The sequence below is a fragment of the Temnothorax curvispinosus genome, unplaced genomic scaffold, assembly GCF_003070985.1.
Source record: "Temnothorax curvispinosus isolate PA1 unplaced genomic scaffold, ASM307098v1 QBEX01013926.1, whole genome shotgun sequence".
Lineage (NCBI taxonomy): Eukaryota > Metazoa > Arthropoda > Insecta > Hymenoptera > Formicidae > Temnothorax > Temnothorax curvispinosus.
This window is the reverse complement of record NW_020223706.1, coordinates 55,910-76,077: the sequence shown is the minus strand read 5'-3', so window position 1 is coordinate 76,077 and position 20,168 is coordinate 55,910. Positions and strand designations below refer to the sequence as shown.

Below are 20,168 nucleotides of genomic sequence, written 5' to 3'. Positions count from 1 at the left end.
CGGCAGACACTAGATGAGACGAATAGTAACAAAGGGAGCTTTCCAGCAAGCGACACAAGTCGACACGAGCATTGTTCTATCTTTCTTTTTTGGTAATGAGTAACAAAGATAAAACGATACTTGTGTCGCTTGCTGGAAAGCTCCCAAAAGAAAGCAAACAAGTAAACAGACATGAATAAAAGAAAAAAAGTTAAAAGAAGACATGAATAGTGGGGAAGAAGAGTTCAAAGGAAGAAAAGTAGACTGGTATGCAAAAATCTCAGGAAGTAAGGAAAAAGTTTTTTACAATTGGAGTTACGACACAAAAATACAAGTGAAAAAATATAAGAAAATCGGCAACCACAAATTGATAAATTTGTTTCTGGCCCGCACCTAATAATCTGAAAATAAAATTAAAATTTGCAAATCGTGAAAGTCATGAAAAGCTTCTTGCGCCGAAATTATGAAGTTAAAATGATTATAAAATACATGTAAACCATTTTGTTAACATTTTAATATTTTCACGTTTAACGGATTAAACGTGTAACAGTTGAGAATTATCGGAAATATTAAAATACCATTTAAAAATTCTCAGCTGCGATTTTTTTCGCGTGTTTAGTCCTTATGGGGATTATAGGTATGGTGGAAAGAAAATGGAGAAAGAACGTAACCTCTATAAGAGCTCGAGGTGAGAAAAGAATATATTCGCACGTGAGTGACTTGCTGGAAGAGAAAAAATATTTATCGCTGCCTAATCATCTTTAATAACGCGATATGAACATCGGACAAATATTTTGTTCCGCAAATGTAAACATACGGATGCATACGTATAAAAGTAATATTGTTGTTGATTCGTTTCTGGCCCGCAACTGATAATTTAAAGATAATTATTAATAATTCGAAATCGTTGAAATCGTAAGACTTTCTGTGAAACTATGAAAATATGAAATTAGAACGATCGTATAATACAAATAAATTGTCAAATTTATTATATTTTAATCCTTTCACATTTAATAGAATATACGTTTAGAACATAGGTCTGATATAATTATTGTGTCACGTGGGCGGATTAAACTGAGTAAAAAAGTTCTTTATATTGCGAGTTTAATAATAATTAATGAGATCAATATAGGTGTTGTTATATTTTATTTTGCTTAATAAATTGAAATTGTACTTTGCTACGTTTGCGACCTGCTTGAATGCAACGCAATATAAACTTTCGTTACAATTTGCAGATACTATATTTTTTGCATTCGTCTTATATTGTATCCACTTTTGAATTTTTTAAATACTTTTTAATAATATTTTCGTGTTTTAGCGACCATAAAAATCCTGTATACATAACTTCATTCAAATAGTTTAAAAATATATTATTCAATGCATTCCCTATATTGGATTTTTATTTTATTTGCGTATCTGGTAAATTTGAAAATCTTCATATTATTAGGTCAACGAATCTTAAATATCGTCGTTAAACAAATTAAATAATTCTATAAAAGCAGATTCTTCTCAGTTTTTGATAAATCAAGTCAACATCCACACATCAGAAATCCTAAAAATATTAAAGGCGAAAGAAACACGAGGAAACCGACTAATTTTTCGTTAACAAAACCGGTTTGGTTCATTAAAAAACATACTTAAGAGATCTGGGGCCCAGACTATATTATAATCCTAATAGCAATCCTACGAGTTACATGAAGAGTGAATGTAGTGGGGGAGGGGAGGAAGATGGAAGAACATACCGATGAACGGAAAATCGACATCTCCATTGGGAATAGAGTAGATAATTGAATTCAGAATTTCCGAACGAAAACTGGAAAAGTAAACGTCGTAAACATGTAGACGCTCCCAAAAAAACATCACGACCGTATAGCACCTCTAATTACCATGTCGATAAAGATCTGCCGCGCCGCCTGTGCACCTCAGCTGTAAGAGCATGCCCGGATAATCGTTGACATGGTCCAAGGTCCCGCTGCTGCCCCTCCTTAATTCCTGGCGCCTTTTCTCGAGGTCGGGTGCCATCAGGCTCCCAAGGATCTTTTTCGCGTTGGTAATGACCTAACCATCAGGTTTGTCCTCTTGCAGCAAAAATAAATATCGCTCACAAATCACCGAGTGGCCTCAACGAATTAAAACTCCTCCGTGTTCATTCGCATTCGAGATTATTAAGTCGAATCTTAAATATCGTCCTTGAACGAATTAAAGAATTCTATAGGAAAAAAAGAGATTTTTCAGTTCTTGATAAATCGAACCAATATCCACATCGCTCTAGAACTCCGAGTCGCTTTAAGACCACTTTTTGCAACAACAGGATGTATCGGATATTATAAATCGTTCAATCTGCGTTTGCGCATCACTTGACTCTCATAAATTATATCGCTCTTAAAATTGTCCTAAGGTCCACGCCCGTCCCTTTTCATCCCTTTACTCCATACACAAATCGTCCATTGCAGTCACGTGCGTCACTTAAGTTACACGCTCCGAGGCGCAACTCTTAGGGGACATTTCGAAATGTTCATATTTCAATCGATCATCTTCCTTGTGAATTATTTAGGACTTAAGGCCCACAGTCTGTGTTCTCTCCGATGCAAGATATCGACTCCATATCGATTAACGCGATCGTCGTTTGAACTTTTATGAAAACACGTCGCGACGACATCGTCCGCTCGCTCGCTTGCGGACGCGAAAACGGCGACGCAGGTAGGTGGTTAAGGAGGGAACGCGGAAGAGAGCGAAGAGAATGACGAATCACGAAACGAAAAAGCGCACGACGCGCATCGTGCGCCGACTAACGCCACGCCGTTCGCTCGAGATCGGCGCAACCTGCGAAGTGCCGAGGCGCGCGAGTAAATAACCCCCCACCCCCGCATCGCGACGTACGTCGGCGGTGCGGCGTCGTCGTCGGCGAGGCGCAGCGATGACGCGCCGGCAAAGGTGACCAATCAACGGCCGCTAATTACCCCGGGCTACTGGGCGAAGCGAAGGCGCTTGCGTTCGATTGACTATCGATATACCCCGTGGCCTACGACGTTTTCCTTTTGCGGGAAGGACGAACGATAAGGTTCCAATTTTAATCAAGATATCAACGTCCACAAATAGACTCAGACATACGATAACGAATTTGACTCCGGAAAATTTTTCCGTAATTGTCAGTTTGTTGCGATGTTACTCGAAAAAAATCTTAATAAATAGAGAGGATTATCGCGGGTGCGATCCCCGCGTAATTTTAGCGTTGTAAATAGTTACGTAAAAACACAACAAGTTACGTAAAAAAGTACACGTAAACCAAATCGAAGCGATAAAATATCGCGCCCGAAACCGATGGAATTCGCGCCGAAATTTGATTGCGCAACTCGATCAGCGGCGTCTCTATCGTAGATAAACGTCGCGCGCGCATCTTCAAAAGACGATTGGACACGAAACGCGACGCGGCTTTGTCCTTCGCGCGACTCGAGGACAGCTACATGTATGTATATAAATCGCCAATTTTCATCCGAAATAATCTAAATCTTTGCGAGAGCCGTGAGAGAATTCCGTTCCGTCACAGCGATTAAATAATCAAGACCGCGGAGCCGTGATCGATTACACACACGCGCGAGCGCGTTCCGAACCGCGTCACGATCGTGTGGCGTCGAGCGTGTGACGTCAAAGGTCGATTATAAGTTTACAATCCGCGGATCATTTATGACCCGCGTAGAGCAACTTAATGCGAGAGATGTATTCGCGATAGCGCGCGGTTATCAATCTGTTGGATAATCTATTATAATTGCTATTTATACGTGAAACCATAATTCCGCAGTTTCAGCGATCCGTGGATCTCTCCCCTTCCTCTGCCCCATCCCGCTCCACCATCTTTCCCTCAACGAGGCGCGGAAAGAAAAACCGCGCTTCGAGATAACATCGGAGAGACTCGACAAAGAGAAAGAATTATTCGTAAACACGACGGGCTCTATAGAAAAGTTATTTTTTTCCCTCCCTTGAATAACAAGCGCTCGAAAGTGAACGTACAAGCTGAAAACTGTCGTTTCGACGCAAAAAGCAACGCAAAATAGCTGCTGTCCGAACGTAAGACGAACACTCTGTATGTATAATTCAGCCGAGATGGTTACACAATAAAATAATGATTCTGGTAAATCGACGTGTCCGAGGTGTTGCATAACGATGGAAAAATTGTGTATGGTGTACAGCCGTTTTTGACCCTCCGCGAAATTGCCACGCGACACATCCAAAGGTCAGGTGGGCAGGAGGGGAGGAGGAGAAGAGGGAAGTAATCCTCCTGTAACCCGCGTTCACAATTTTATATATTTGTCGATCCGGCTTGGCTATCAATTCATAAAGTCCGCATTTTGCGGTCTATTTATACCGGTTTAACAACGACGCCATTTAAATGACGGTTTTTCTCTCCCACGTTTTTTTATTTTCAATAACGATCGGTTCGCCGACTCACTCGTCACGAAACACCGCGAATATCCGCGATCTGCGCAGCGCGACGGCTCGCACGGATACTGGCGCTCTGCGCCAAGCGTGTGTGGGTATGTTTATTATTATTTATCGTTATATTGTTATCTCAGTCGTCACGGAAACCTGAGACACACCGACCTGGAAAGCGCGGGAATGCGACGACTAAGAATTATTTATCGGGATCGTCATTAACATCCACCTGCTTAGCGCGTCTAAGGAGTGTTTGAAAAATCGCGCCCTATCTCCCTTCGAGAGAACTGAATTTTACATCGTATGTCTGGATTCTATCATTATCTTTAATTCTATATAGTTACATCAATTATTTATCTCTTTCCGAACAAAGATGGAAATATAATAATATAAAGGGTAATTCTTTACAATAGGGCCCTTTCCGAATATTGATATTTTCTTGCAGCTCTCTTGGAAACCTTTATTATAACTTCGACAGTGATAATCAATCAAGGGAGCCTGAAAAATATGCACCCTACCTATTTTTTTTACCAATTTTTTTTCCTATTTTTATACCTATTTTTTTCGACATGCCGGAAAACACACACACACCTATATAGATTATTGACGCGCTTTAAACAGTTAAATACTTTTAAAGCGCCGTCACTAACCTCCCCCTCATGTACTTTGATATATTATATAGAATATATTGACGAGTAGGGAAAGAAAGACGAGCAATGTACTACGGGACGAACAAAATCATAACAACATTTATGCATAAAAGGGGCACACACACACACACGAGGTGGGGGGGGGGGGTGCAAAAGGGGGGCCAATATCAAGCGTCTTAATTCAAGCAGTTAGGTATCACGCTGGGAGTTTGTTTAGTTTTATTATGCGGGGAAAGGGGCTCCGCCGCAGGCACTGTTTATACACATTCCTGCGAGAAATGACGAGGAATGACCCATCGAATCGACGTCTAATCATGATTTCGACGTTGATTACTTGATTAGACGTCGATTCGATGGGTCATTTCTCGCTGGGATGTGTATAATACATGTGTATAGTACATGTGTATAAACAGTACACAAATAGGCAGGGGAGCCCCTTACCCCGCATAATATAACTAAACAAACTCCCAGCGTGATACCTAACTGCTTGAATTAAGACGCTTGATTATTAGGCCCCCCCGTACCCCCGTGCGTGCGTGCGTGCGTGCGTGCGTGTGTGTCTTTTATGTATAAATACCGTTGTTTGTTATAATTTTGTTCGTCGCGTAGTACATTTCTCGCCTTCCTTTCCTCCCACTCCTACTCGGCTTCATGTAAACAACAGTACAAGATATTGACTACTATATTTAGATAATAGAGAATATACTGACCCTTAAGGACTACTATATATTTATAACGTCGGAAGATCCGGAAAGCCATGTTGGAAAAAAAAATGGTTTATGTAATAAACTATATTTTTACAAACATAACCTAACGCGGTTTTGTCGAGAAAAATTAAAATAACAAATAAATGTGTAATAAGGCATAACAGTATATAAGTAAATATAATCAAATTCCAATAAATTTTTTATGTTAAAAATTTTTTCGTTTAAATATAACACTTTTTGAAACATTATATTTATAAAAATTTACACAAACACAAAAATGTATTTATAGCCGGTTTATATTATTTACATTACTAAATAACACAGACGCGCGCAATTCCAAGATGACTTTTCCTTTTCCAAAAATTTCTCCGAAGCTCATCAGTTTTTGAATTATAAAAAGGAGTAGTTTACTTATCACATATACAAGAGGTAGCGGGGCGGCAAATACGATAGGACCACATTTTCCAACATCTGTTAATCTGTACCTACCGTTAAGTTTTCAGAATAATCAATAGAAGTTTAGAGTATATTGAAAAAGGTGGCTCTTAATATAATACGAATTAATACGACTTATTGTTAGTATAACTTAATCAATGTAGATTGGCTTAAATTAAAATGCAATTTAACGTAATTGTAGATTACGTCAATCTCCACCAAAAAACTGAATTACACGTACATGTATAAAATTATATATACTTAATATATGTGATATATATCTAGATTTATATTACACACATATGCATGTAGGCACACGTCAAACTACTAAATTCATACCTGGGTATCATGTAACTTTATCCCTAGGACGAAAATGTGAAAAGTGAAAATTTTCACATAGTAAAATGTAAAAATTTTCAATTTTGCGGAGTGATCATGTAACTTTACACATAGTGAAATAAATTTTCACTTGTCACGTTTTCACCTTAGGGATAAAGTTACATGATCACTTTGCAAAATTGAAAATTTTAATTTTTGACATTTCCGCCATTTAGGGATAAAGTTACATTATCGCTACTCTGAACCTTGATAAGTGCCAAACCATATTTGAGTGCACTACGTGTACAAATATACATCTGCTATTCCGATTTATCAAGATGGAACCTTTACAGATATATAAACGTTTTATTCAACTGCCTTATAATCTCTCCTAAAGTATGAATAATTCGAGTTCATCCCTCTCCCGTCTGCCCCACGTCCCTCCGATTATTTCGTCCCTCTCGCACGGCAAGGCAGCGAGTGCAATAAAGTCCAATGTGCGCAAAACAATCGCGCTCAACGACATGTTTGTTGCTCGTTCTTCTCCTCTTCCTCCGCCGTCTCCTTCTCCCACTTCTCTCGTCTCTTTACACGCGCCTACCCGTTCAATTATATTCGTTACACATATACACCTACGCCCAGATAGCCAAGCGTGATACAGCATATTGAGCAAACTAATGCATTGCATGTGTTTTCATATATTTGCTGTAAATTTGCTGACATCAAAATAGAACACGTTAAAAATGCAGCTACATGATTGATTATACATGCAATCAGTTGACGCAATTCAAGAGCAAACGGTCCGCATTATTGGTACGTTATGTTGTCTGCTATCACAAATCCCTCACAAATTGATACTGTCACGTTGCAATCAATTTGCTGTTAATAGAAATATAATTCATATGAGTTCAACCCGACAAGCATAATGCTGTCTCACCTTGTCCCGAGTTTGTCAAAATTAGTTGCATTAATTCGTTGGCAATATGGCAGTAAACTCACAGCATTTGGCTATCTGGGCGCACGTGTATAATACGCGCGCTCTGCACTCACGAAGGAGGGACTCCTACATGCTTGCTGATAGCGCGGTAAACGTCTGTATAAGCTCGCCAGTCCCATTAGTCACGCTAGACGATTACCGGTCGCTCCGACGATGTGATGGATCACATGGAAAACCTGTGACGAAGTTTTTGCGAAAAATCGATCGCGTAACGAGCGTGTTTCCCCAGATGTTCATTACCGCACGCCACACATTGGACGACTTATGTAAAATTTATTCTCAATTGAGAGGGAGAGATGCATTTTTACGATGCTACATTAAGAGTACCGAGTGACGACACTTTTGTGTTCTCGATAATAACTATCTCGAACATACCTATCACAAAACAAACGAGAGATTAAACGAGTTATCGGACACCACCAGTTAGTAGCACTGTGACGAGGTCCGAAATAAATAAACACATTTTTCTTTTAAATTAGATTTAACGAATATCAAATACTCCATGATATCGATACTTCAATGCTATCGGGATGCTAACGTCGGCGTCATGGTGTCCGCGTGTGCATGAGCGATGGCGATTCTAGCACGGCTCGTTGAACGTGAATCTCGTCTACCACTGGACGATGACCCGTCTTGCTTATTTATCGTCGCGCTTTTACAGCTTAATTGTTATTCGGTGCTTGCACTACGAGACGTTCGTCATGCACACACATATATACACACACGCGCGAGCACGCGCCGCTGGCTCGTCGCATCGATCGATCGGTATGATCTGGATGATAGACATTTATGCTATGCAAATTATTTTCATTATGACTTTATTTATTCACATACCTTATTTCTAGCTATATACATTTTGCTAGCTACTTCACGTAAAGAAGAGATATCTGAACTCGATAAATCTGTTTTTCATTCAAACAAAATGTTATGTCTCGTGCAGACGATTGAGATTATCTACAGTCTTGATGCTATCTATAGCGAAGTTATTTCAGCTCCAACTATATTTTCAAGTAGGTACAGACTCGAAAGGATGACAACTATCTATTTTATCGTGATTTGATTAATTACATTGAATTTATCAAATGCAATTCTAATTTATTAAATGTATTCTTCGCGAAGTGTTCAAAATCCTGTAGGTACTTAAAAATGTTGCTATAATTTGACGCACTAAGATTTCAACGCAAAACGATATTACCTGCTTCATTATTGTTACAATTATTTTCACTATAACACTGCGTAAAACTGCGAAATTATATCGAAACTACGCATTTGCACTGCGTTTCGATTGAGCAAAGAAAACACGCCATTCGAAAGAGGGAGAGAATAGCGAGAGAGTGGGGCTTTATTTCGCGGCGAGCATGCGAGCGAGATGAATACTAAATAGAAACACATTTTTGTGGACTGGACTCGGGGCCTTATCTTTAGGTGGACGGCCTGCTATCATCGGTGGTTCTCATAGAATGGATGATAACGCACGAGACATAAACGTGAACTGAGATTCTGGGTCTTTTCTCGATTTCTCGCATGTTTTTAGAATATTTAAAAATTATTGAAAAGTTCTAAGGATCCTTCCAGCACCACAGAGAATCTCCGGAACTAATGAAAAAAACTCTTCAAAGTAATCGTCAAAAATAATACCACCGTTGAATCTTGCAGAGATTATTAAAAATCTTAGGGATCTCTCAAAATATACATCTGACGAGATTCGAAAACGTTTGAGAAAAAGAGGATCTCTGAAAGTCTTTAAGGATTTCCGAGGAAAGAGTTGGAAAACTTCAAAATTGTTGAAACTTATTGAGTTCTGAAAAATTTCAAAAACGTCTAAAAATTGGAGACTATCTGAGGCATTTTAAGAATGCGTGAAGATTACTGGATAATTTTGAAGTCTGAGTGGTCTAAGTATTTCTGAAATTACTCAAGGACCTTTGAAGATCTTTGGGCGTCTCTAAAAATATTAATTTGAGCATCACTGCCACGCTCAAACGCTATCACGTTTCGCAAACACGTGCGTCATCGTGCATTCCTCAAATCATTAGTCCAGCTGCTCAGTCAGCTGAGCACCGCTGATTTGCAAATCAAGTCTGTTCGCTGGCCTCAAAACTGTCTACTTTAAATTTCAAACATCGATCAGCCTTGATCTCAGTCAATTAAGCAGTCGGCTTTTGAATAAAAAAATATTATTATGTAAATCGGTGAAGTTTGGCATGCGCATACATAAGGCCGGGCTATAATGGCTGTTGACGATTATTCTTTTGGGCAAATCTACTAACATATCAGTAAAACTTACGTGTTGAAGCAACTTTACTGACAAATTCAGTAAAATATAAAAGCAAAATACTGAAATACTAATGCTTCTAAATGCATCCTGCATCTAAACATTCTTTTGAATATTCTCTCTTAAAGATAATATTATAAACAAGTGTAGTTCGCCAGACGTCTAATTTATTAATATAAAAACTATTTCAGTGTCACCGGATACTTAGCTTTTGTTGCCTCATACTTCCAGCCATTGTATTTTTAAATGGAACATTGTATTTAAATTATTATACCATCTCCGCGATATCGAATGCGATATATCGATACAGGAAACTCGCAGATACCGGCGTGACTTCTGATTGGCTATCTTATCCTGAAATGAGTCACGACGAGCGGACCCGACCAACCATCGTTCGCGTTGAAGTTAACACATGGCTAAGAATATCGATACTCGCACGTTCGTGCTCGACCGACGGCGATATCGAATATCGATATTTCTCGGTATCGCTCGCCACAATATTCATGCCACTTCTCGAGACTCGAGAGGAGAAAACAGAACGATAGGTTAAGTGTAACGTATCTTTAAAAGAATAGAAAAATCCTAAAAGAAAAAAAGAGGGAAAACGATATATATTTATCGCAACTTTTTAAGCCACTATTTCTAAAGTCTGTTAACCTCTAACCTTTAACCATTAATTTTTCATAATAGCCAACCTCTATTGGCCCTTTGTTATCACATCAACTGCCGTAAATATGCCGCGTACGAGGAAGAACAGGATTTGGCGTCATTTCAAGAAAATAAATGAGAATATGGCGCAATGTAATTTGTGCACCAAATTCATCGTGTTCTCTGACCTGCTACGTCACATGGAACTACACAAAAATAATGCTACGAACAGAAAGGACAACGAGCCCAAAGAATCGCAATCCATGAAGAGGAAGAGGTCTATTGAGCACACTTACAAATTGTAATAATAATAATAATACATTTCCTCTTATGCTATACATATTTAACGAATTTTATAAAATCTCCTTTCTCTTGCAGTCACAGGCTGAAGACAAACAACGCTGACACTGAGACTTCAGCTGGAGCTGGAACAAGTTACGAAACTAAAGTTGAGGTACATGTACTTTGCCATTAATCAATCAGTTTTATACTTTTGTGAATACATTTTTTGAATTCTATGTTATTATTCTTGTTTATGTTGTAATAGGCAATATCACCTCCTATACAAGTGAGTGCATCACCTAAAGTTGCAACTTTTGAGAGAATATCTAATTATGGTAAGATCATGTGTTCTTACATTGACAATCGGATAATTATAAAAAGGAGGGACTAACACAGAATGAGATCAATACATAGATATACATCAATAATAAAAATAATTAAGTGCTTTATTTCTTGTAAATTTTATATAAGTTATCTTTCAGATGATGGTGATTGTCAAGCCCAGATACTGGATGCCATTCTCTATTTTATCTGCGCTGACCACCGACCACTTAATATCGTTCAATGTAAGGGATTCAAGTATCTGATAAAGAAACTGGTGCCTCTTTACAAAATTCCTAATAAAACTGCGATCAAGAGAAGACTCGATATAAAATATGATACAGTAGCCCAGATTTTCAAACAAAAGCTGAATGAAGCTTCACATGTGACTATTACTTTAGATACCTGGTCCGAAGTAGGATCATCCAAAAGTTTCTTGGGAGTCACAGTACATTTCATAGAAGCGAATGGAGTCAGAAAGATAGAATCAGGAAATATTGCAGTTTTCGAATTGCTTGAATGCTGTGTAGATTATACAACACATGCAATCCTGAGTATTCTGACAAAATGGGACATTGATATTGATAAAGTTGTAGCAGTTGTGACCAACAACGAATCAAATATAGTTAGTACTGTCACACAAATATTTAGTCAGGACAAGCACATAATGTGTTTTGCTCATACTATCAATTTGGTGGCAGAGAACTCTATAAAGAACTGCGAAGGTCTTTATTACCTCGTTAATAAAGTTAGATCAGTCGTAAAATTTGTAAAAAGTAGCACCGAGCTAACTAACGAGCTGTATCAGTATCAAATCAACTTAGGTACATCCGAAGATGAAATAAAGAAACTCATTTTGGATGCCAATATAAAGTGGAACAGCACAATCTACATGATAGAACGATTTCTCGAGATATCGAACGTGATCGAAAAAGTTCTATTTACAAACGATAAGGTGGTTTTTTCAAATCCTGAGATGCCGACCGCCGACGAGTTAAAAACGTTGAAGGAGATACTGGATCTGTTGAAACCATTAGAATTCGTGGCGCAGGAATGTTCGACCGAAAATTATATCAAGGTGTCAAAGATAATACCGCTCATCAAGTGCACTATACTCGAGTACCAGAACACTCTGAACACTAAACTGACGATGGCGTTGTCGGCAAATCTGAAAGTAACTATCCTGGCAGAATTGGAGAAGTGGTTTGGACAAATAGAGTTTGACAATCTGATTTCTATCGCCACCATACTGGATCCCCGCTTTAAGACCGTACATTTTTGGAACGAGAAGGCTTTGGCCAACGCCACGTGCCTGTTACGCGACATGATAAATAAATTATCTAGTTCATCCGACGAGCTCGATGTCAATTCACAGGAAGTAACCAACTACAATCTTTGGATCCATCATAAATTTTTGACGTACAAGGAAGGAGATACGCCTCCGAAAGATGAGTTGTCTTCGTACCTGGTTAGTCCGCTAGTGTCCTTGAAGGACGATCCTTTAAAGACATGGGAGAGCATGAAGATGCTGTATCCCACATTGTACATATTAGCGACAAAATATCTATCAATTGTGGCCACATCAATCCCAGCAGAGAGATTGTTCTCAAAAACGGGAATTGCAGCAGTCCAGTCAAGGAACCGACTGGCCGGTAAACGTTTAAACAAATTATTGTTTTTGAATTCGGTAAATCAAGAATACTGGTTTTAAGAAATCATCGACACTTGATTTTGTTACTGATAATGGTGACGATTGCATATATATATTTTTTGTTCTACATGGCTATACGTAACATTGTTCAAGTTCCCCGATTAAGGAAAATGATTTTATTACAATATAATATATTATAATTATTTTCATATATATATTTTTCTAATCTAGTCATATATTTTTCTATTAAACCATTGCTTTGATTAGAAACATGGCTTTTCATTTTATTGTAGACTATTATTTCAGTTCCTCTGAAGAAAGATTACTCATGTAAATTCTGATCAAGCATCTGTACTTGCATATTTTCAAAGTTCCAAACAAGTAAAAAAAATTGCCCACACGAGTATCGACGTGACAAATTCAATAATAAATTCAAATATATATTTATATGATGATATTTTTGGTAAAGATGTTCAACGTCATCGATACTTCAGTTTCCTTCAAGTATCAATAACGTAAGCGAAAGCGTTCTGAATCAGGCGTTCTTATTCAGCTTCTGCGATACTTTGCGACTCGCAGATGCCGCTTGAGATCGTTCGAGGAAACGAATTGCTAAGACCCTGCAGATTGACGGTGATTGAGTCTACATTACAAAGGCCTTGAAGGCGTTTAACGCGCCGGCATCGCGTCGTTTGTATGATCTGCAAAAAGCTTCTCTCGCCATTCGATTAGCCTCCTTGCGGGCATCAAATCTAACGGCTCCATACAGATTTTGGAATTCTTATCTTTACATATTTAATTCTTATATATATATATATATATATATATATATATATATATATATATCTTTATATATTTAAATATATCTTTATATATATATTCTTTATCTATATTTTATATATCTTTATACAATCTCGAAGAAAAGTTGACTTGAAAAAAAAAAACACCTTATTTTTCATTCTTTAATTATACTTTTACATTTAAATTATAAAAAGATGGAGTACTCGCAGATTTAAATGGACGATAACGGATAGCTAGATAGCTACGCTCTGCAAGCAGCAGTTCGTATATAAATTTTTTAAGAAAACGAGGTAAAGGCGCTCCTAAAATCGGTAACTTCGCTGGTATTAATTCCGAGTTTAAGCAGACAACTACTATGATTTACGATTGCTCGTTTAAGTGATACTCATTCGCATTTACGGCGATATTAACGACGGGTACATCACTTCGAGATAACGCGAGGTGCTTAATTCGGGCACTTAAAAATCATTGCCTAACGCCTGAGTATCCGTCACCGATAGTAAACGTGCAAATTTATTTGATACATCACGCCGCGGCCCTCGAGTATTAGGCTGCGTTCCGATATTCACTGTCAGTACTGAAAATCTATAGTGTACCGTTACGTAAATTATAGATTTTCAGTACTTGCAGTGAATATCGGAACGCAGCCTTAGATATATCGCAGTCACGTGGTAGCCGACAGAGCCACGTGGTCACCACCGCTGGCGCCGGAAGTGGTTTAATTTCTCGTGTGTCATAAAAGGTTGGCATAACGAGGTGTTTATGATGTAAGATTTTTAATATTACGCCCACTTCTCTCAGGGTATATCTTTGTTTCAGTAATCTACTATAATTCGCAGAGTTTCGTAATATATAATTTACGTGCTGTCTAATACGAAATACATTTGAAAAGTCAGAGAAAAAACATGTATAATAAGAACTTCCTGAACTGGTGCACACTAGTTAGAGATAAGCAATAAGTTAGAGTGAGACAATATTTTGTTATACTCTAACTTATTGGCCCCAATGTGCATATCAGTTCAGGAAGTTCTTCGAAAAAGAACAGATAGAAAATATACATTGTTTGGGGATACGTATGTCGGTGTTGGTAATGGATGATAGTGATGGATGAAGAGGAGTGTATGTTTTTGGATGTATGATGGTAAGTGGAAGATACGTCCCCAAAAATACCATGCGACTCTCTGCGAGTCGCGATGGTGCCACTCCACTCTATGCCCGTCTAACTCGTCGTCCGATGAGATCGTCGGTGATAGTGTCGATCGGGGCAATGGATGTTGTTACCGAATTTGTTTATATATTAATGTCGGCGCGGACGAGCGCTCGCGAGAAAATGTGGCTAATGTGTTGCCGTCTCGATAGGGGCGCGCGCGACCACCACAATTGAAATATACATGTTGTAAATTTGTTATTTTTCTGTATTCTTCTTTTCAGCATTTTTTTCTGTGTCTTTTGCTGATGTTATAATTATTACAATTATAATTATTATATGCGTACTAAAGGGATCTCTCTAAATCCTATTTATACATAGATAAATAAACGAATGTACATGTGTATATATTATATTATATGTGTATTTACGCTATGGAAATTACACCTGAAACGGGCGTCGCCGTCCGTCTCGGACTTGCAAAACCATAACGATTAATCGGGCAAATCTATTGCACGTAAGAATTTTCTATTTCTAAATCCTAAATATCTAAATTGTTTCTTAGAGCATCTACATCTTTAGATCATCGGAACCGTAAATCCTTCGATTCAATCCTTCGGATCTGTATATCTCACTTTAAACGCAGAAAGTGTAATATAATGCAAACAACAGACCTAACGTGTTAGCACATGCATCTGTTTTCGATAATGACGCCAGTTCGTGAATTATATATACCAAAGGCTCATTGACGCTCCTATTTTAAAATATTCATTTCACAAGTAGTTCAAAAATACCTCTATTCTCTCTCTCAATATTTCATTCACCATTTTTATAAACAATCTTCTCTCTGGAAATCAATATGATTTATGTTGCAATTTACAATTATTTTATATTTTTGATTGGATATATCAAAATAATTTTATACAACGGTTTTTCAATATAATAACAGTTTCAATATAAGTAATACGTGCACTTGACATTTTTTACATTTGGGGAAAAAAAAAGATTTTTATATACCTCGTACGGACGTACATAAAAGAAAAGTATGGAATAGTCGAGAATATCGAACAAGTGTCTCTACACCGACATTCCAATTCTTTTCGAATCATCAAGAACTGTCGAACGTTCAGGACTATCTTGGCGAATAACCGACTAACAAAATGTACAGGAAAAGTGCGAGATGATGTGAGTGAACGATCCGTCATGGCGATCCGCAACGCGCGATTCAATTACACGCACGTGATTCTCTGTGCATTCTCCCCTGTTCGTTATCACATTACGAGAATCCTTACCTTCCCCCCCCTCCTCCTCCTCGCCATCCGTCGCTCTATTCTTATCGCGGCGCGCCAGGAATGCATTTTCATCGCGACGCATCTTCGGATGACGCTCGCAAGCGGCGAGCTCCGCCGAAATGTCTCCGGGGGATATTTTTAACGGATTCTTATTAACGAATTGCACACCGCGTCGCGTCTCGGTCGCCGCAAGCGGTTAGCCCACCGACACCCACCGGTTTGCCACCGGAAGAAAAATCCACGCGATACATCGCGCTCCTTGCATCCTTCCCTTCGTTATTTCTTTTCTTTGATGTGATATTTTTCGCAATGGTTCTAAAGAGGCTTATTAGCATCGGTATTATCAAATTGATTATCAATTTAATTGCGATTGTACAGTTGTACTATTTTAACTTCAGTTTGGAACTGCGTTTTAAAACCGACGATAACCGACGCGTACACAGAAAGCACGCATGTTCAAAAATCGGGACATAAGACGTCTCAAAGACGCCTTAAAGATGTCTTAAAGACGTCCCGATCTTAGACATGATGCTGTCTGGGTAGTTCGCTGGGCCGAGAAATGTATAAATAATTCATCACGCAATAATATTATTAGACACAAAGACATCCAGCCCGACCGCACGAAGCTCATCTCCATCTATACTTGTACTGTCCATTCTGCTTTTTCTTTCACTTTTCCGATCAAATTATCGAATCGACGCACAGTGGCAAAGGTTTCGCGAGATCGTTTCGCAGTAAGTAAAATCGCGATCGGGTAAAGTCTTTATCGGCTTCGAAAACGTCGCCGCGTTTTCCCTCAATCACGCTGCGTAATAAATGCGAAGCGATCCGACTCCGGCCGAAACGACGTCGCGTCCACGACACTCCACGACGCTCGGCCGATCGGACGCATCCGGGAAAATCGGAATATCGGCCTCTCACCGCCATACTCCATGGATTACATACGCACGTGTGTGCGCGCACGCGCACGGGCGTGTGTAGTGTGTATGCGTGCGTAAGAATGGCGATCTGACGGAACTGCTAGATTCCGATTTCGATGCGATACGTTCCCCCCGTGCACACCGAGATATAACGCGACGTCTCGTCGTCTGCATCTCTTCCCTCTTTTTTAACGATATAAACGCGGAGCGCGACAAACTGGACGAATTTCGGAAAACGTCCGCGACGCACGTGTGAGAGTCGTGGAATGCTAATTGCTACTGTGTTCCCCTCGCGAGTTTGAATTTTGCGCTTGCGTCCCGTCGTGGGATAGATCGCTGATTTATCGCGCGATTGTTGTTGTGCATCGCTCCAGCTGGTGTGTTTATATACGTGGTCGATATCGCGACGAGCACTAAGCAGCAGTTCAGCGGGGAGAGGCGAGGCGAAGCGAGCGGGGGCTGAGGAGTATTCATCACGAGCGCGGAGAGGAGAGCGCGGAGGTCGTAGGAGAGCGAGAGAGAGAGAGAGAGAGAGAGTAGAGAGAGAAAGACAGACAGAGACAGAGAGAGATACAGACAGACAGACAGACAGACAGAGACAGAGACACGCACGGAGAGAGACTTGCTAGGAGCGACCGAGCATCTCGCGGGGTTTTTGCGCATAAACGATCGCGAGGTTGCACTTACCGGCCGCGGACTTGGCACCGCTTTTCCCATGATGCCTGCGGTACTTCTTCGCCGTCGCAGTCCGGCCCTTCAGCAACATCGTACACGCACTCGCACGCGATCGCTCCCGACGGCGGCGCGTCCGCTACGCATTATTATGTACCCGTACGGCAGCCATGTTTGCTTACAATCGACTGTAGGGGCGTAGGGGAAGTGTGGGGCACCACATCGCGATCACATCACACACGCCGTAGCGATAGCTCGACTCACTGCCAGGTCAGCCGAGTGCCGACTTGCCGATGCCGAGCGTACAATACAGCGTACATACACGGACAGAGGAGGGGTTTGCGCGATCAGTATATCCCCTCCCATCTGAGTAGTTCGGACACGAACCATAGCACGGATACGAACCCATGTATCGTTATCGAGCGTAACGACATAGTTGACGTCCACTTTCTCAGAGGGCAGATTAGGACAAGCGTCCCTAGAGCTCTAGATTATAAGGGTGCCTCCCCATGCAAGACGGAATCTCGGACTAACCAATCAGAATGATTCCGAGATTCCGTCCTGCATGGGGAGGCACCCTAACTCTTAATAAAAGAGATATATTCTTTATAGTAGGATTTTAAATCCATTGCATTAGTCTACCGGCCGTCTCGTCACTCTCGACCTTTGGCTCGCGCTCGCGGGACGCGGGAGTCGCGAGCAATGGCGAGCATGCCGACCTTGCGCGTGCGCGACGTCACGTGGCCGGTCGTGCGCGCTCGCCAGGGCCGTCGCGCGCACACCTGTTCAGCGTTCACGTGAGCCACGCAAATCTACATGCTACGACGTTCCCGTTGTATGGATATTTTTTCCCTGCTACTCCGAAATTGTCTTATTTTATCGTTTTAGATCCCATAAGAAAAGAATCTAATTTTATTTAAACTTGTTATATTTCTTCGTTATTTAAACTTGTTATATTTCTTCGATTAATTAAAAGAATTTTCAAATGGATCGCGATGTTATTTTAAATAGTTTTATATCTTTTCTGGACATCACGAACGTGGACACTTACTGGAAAATGTTAATAAGAATTTTCGATAATAAAATATTAAATTTTCTTTATTATTTTAAATCCCACAGAAAAGAATAATTTTATTTAAAACTTGTTATTTCTTGGGTTAATTAAAAGAATTCTCACATGGATCGCATTGCCGTCGTTTTAAATATTTTTATATCCTTTTCGACATCACGAACGCGGAAACTTATTGGAAAATGTTAGAAAAAGTCATCGATAATAAAATATTAATTACTGAATATTATTGAATCGTAAATAGTAGCAACGCATCCTACTACAGTTTGAAATTTATTACGTTTAGGGAAAACTGTTGTTAATTAGTAAATTTTTCTAAAATTTTACGGAGGAGAAGAGTGAGTTCAGAATTAAATGACGGAATAACAAAGACGTTCCTGGTGCGAGTAGGTATGGCCTTTTACTTTACACACAATCAAGTTCTCGTTTAACACACACGCTACCTCGAACAAAAACCGAAAGGATTATATATCGAAGGCAGCCAATGCAAAACGCGATTAATATATTGCGGCACGCGATAATCTTATCTCCGCGCGCGCTGCATTTATATATATAAATTATATATAAATATATATATTTATATATATATAAATAAATATGTTCATTTATATATTTATACACATATATTATGTATATATTTTAATATACCTCGATTTTTTCCTCATCACGAGGCGATATCAAAGCCCACAAAACACACGTGATATATCGAGCGGGTGGGCTAAAAGTCATTGAAAAAAAAGATCTGGAACGATACGATTCGCAATGGTACTTTTATTACAATTTATATATTGAAAATAATCGCTGGTAAAATAAAAAAGTCATAACTAAAATAATTTGAATATGTAATAAAATTGCTTGCAATATTATTTGGTATCAAGACAAGTCACGACTCGAATGTTTTTTATAATTTATTTCAGTTTTCTATAACAAAAAAAGCTTGAAGCTTTTTAATCCATTTCCAGAACAACGACTGTTGGCCCACACCGTACGCGTCGTCAGTTAATACATATTTATACCGGATGTATCTAAGTAAAATACGAGGTTCTCATAACACAGGAAATTCGATCGGAAATGAATTCCTAGTATTGTTACCCGCTTTTTTCCCCAGCTACTCGGTATATATTGTAACGTAAGTCAAGAGGGGGACATATGTCGCGCAGCGTTTATAATCGTTACACGTGGATATACAATTTCCAAAAGATTACAAAAACGAGATGCAAAAATAGACGTTACCCACCACTCGTCGCGACACGACAAGACGAATTTCTCCTCGGACTCCTGAAAGTACGCCGGAAATTTCTCATCGTGCACCCTTTCACCACATCTTTTTTCTTTCTCTTTCTCTTTCTCTTTCTCTCTCTCTCTCTCTCTCTTACTCTCTTTCTTATTCTCTCTGTCTCTCTCTCTTCTTTCCACTCGTCACTTCCACGCTTAATTAGTATTCGTGCAATTAGGCGTTCTGTGAGGCTTCCTTACGTCTTGGGAAAAAACGCACGTTTAGTTCACTTACGAGTCATTAACTACATCAATTATTTTTAAGCGTGACTATAATCGTGTAGCCGATAAATAGCGA

The 20,168-nt window shown here is 39.3% G+C and overlaps 2 protein-coding genes across 5 annotated transcripts in view; one reads left to right on the top strand and one right to left on the bottom strand.

Annotated features, from left to right (window-relative positions):
- LOC112464118 (nuclear factor of activated T-cells 5-like) overlaps window positions 1-17,823 on the bottom strand; it is a 36,984-nt gene extending 19,161 nt beyond the window's left edge. Inside the window, exon 1 of one of the 3 annotated variants that reach the window (XM_025030924.1) lies at window positions 17,542-17,823. In XM_025030924.1, coding sequence (XP_024886692.1) covers window positions 17,542-17,620 — 79 coding nt within the window. In that variant the 5' untranslated portion in view covers window positions 17,621-17,823. Of the gene's footprint in view, window positions 1-1,865; window positions 2,795-17,541 lie in introns of those variants that run through there. The other 2 variants (XM_025030922.1, XM_025030923.1) reach the window with 2 other exon arrangements.
- Window positions 10,289-13,464, top strand: LOC112464119 (zinc finger BED domain-containing protein 4-like). Of its 2 annotated transcripts, none has more exons than XM_025030926.1 (5): window positions 10,289-10,337; window positions 10,483-10,741; window positions 10,819-10,894; window positions 10,988-11,057; window positions 11,205-13,464. In XM_025030926.1, the coding sequence occupies exons 2-5, from the start codon at window positions 10,527-10,529 to the stop codon at window positions 12,752-12,754; spliced, it is 1,911 nt and encodes a 636-aa protein (XP_024886694.1). In that variant the 5' UTR covers window positions 10,289-10,337; window positions 10,483-10,526; the 3' UTR covers window positions 12,755-13,464. The 2 variants fall into 2 exon arrangements, with proteins under 2 accessions (XP_024886694.1, XP_024886695.1); XM_025030927.1 differs by having other exon boundaries at window positions 10,314-10,344.
- Window positions 17,824-20,168: the final 2,345 nt, after the last annotated feature.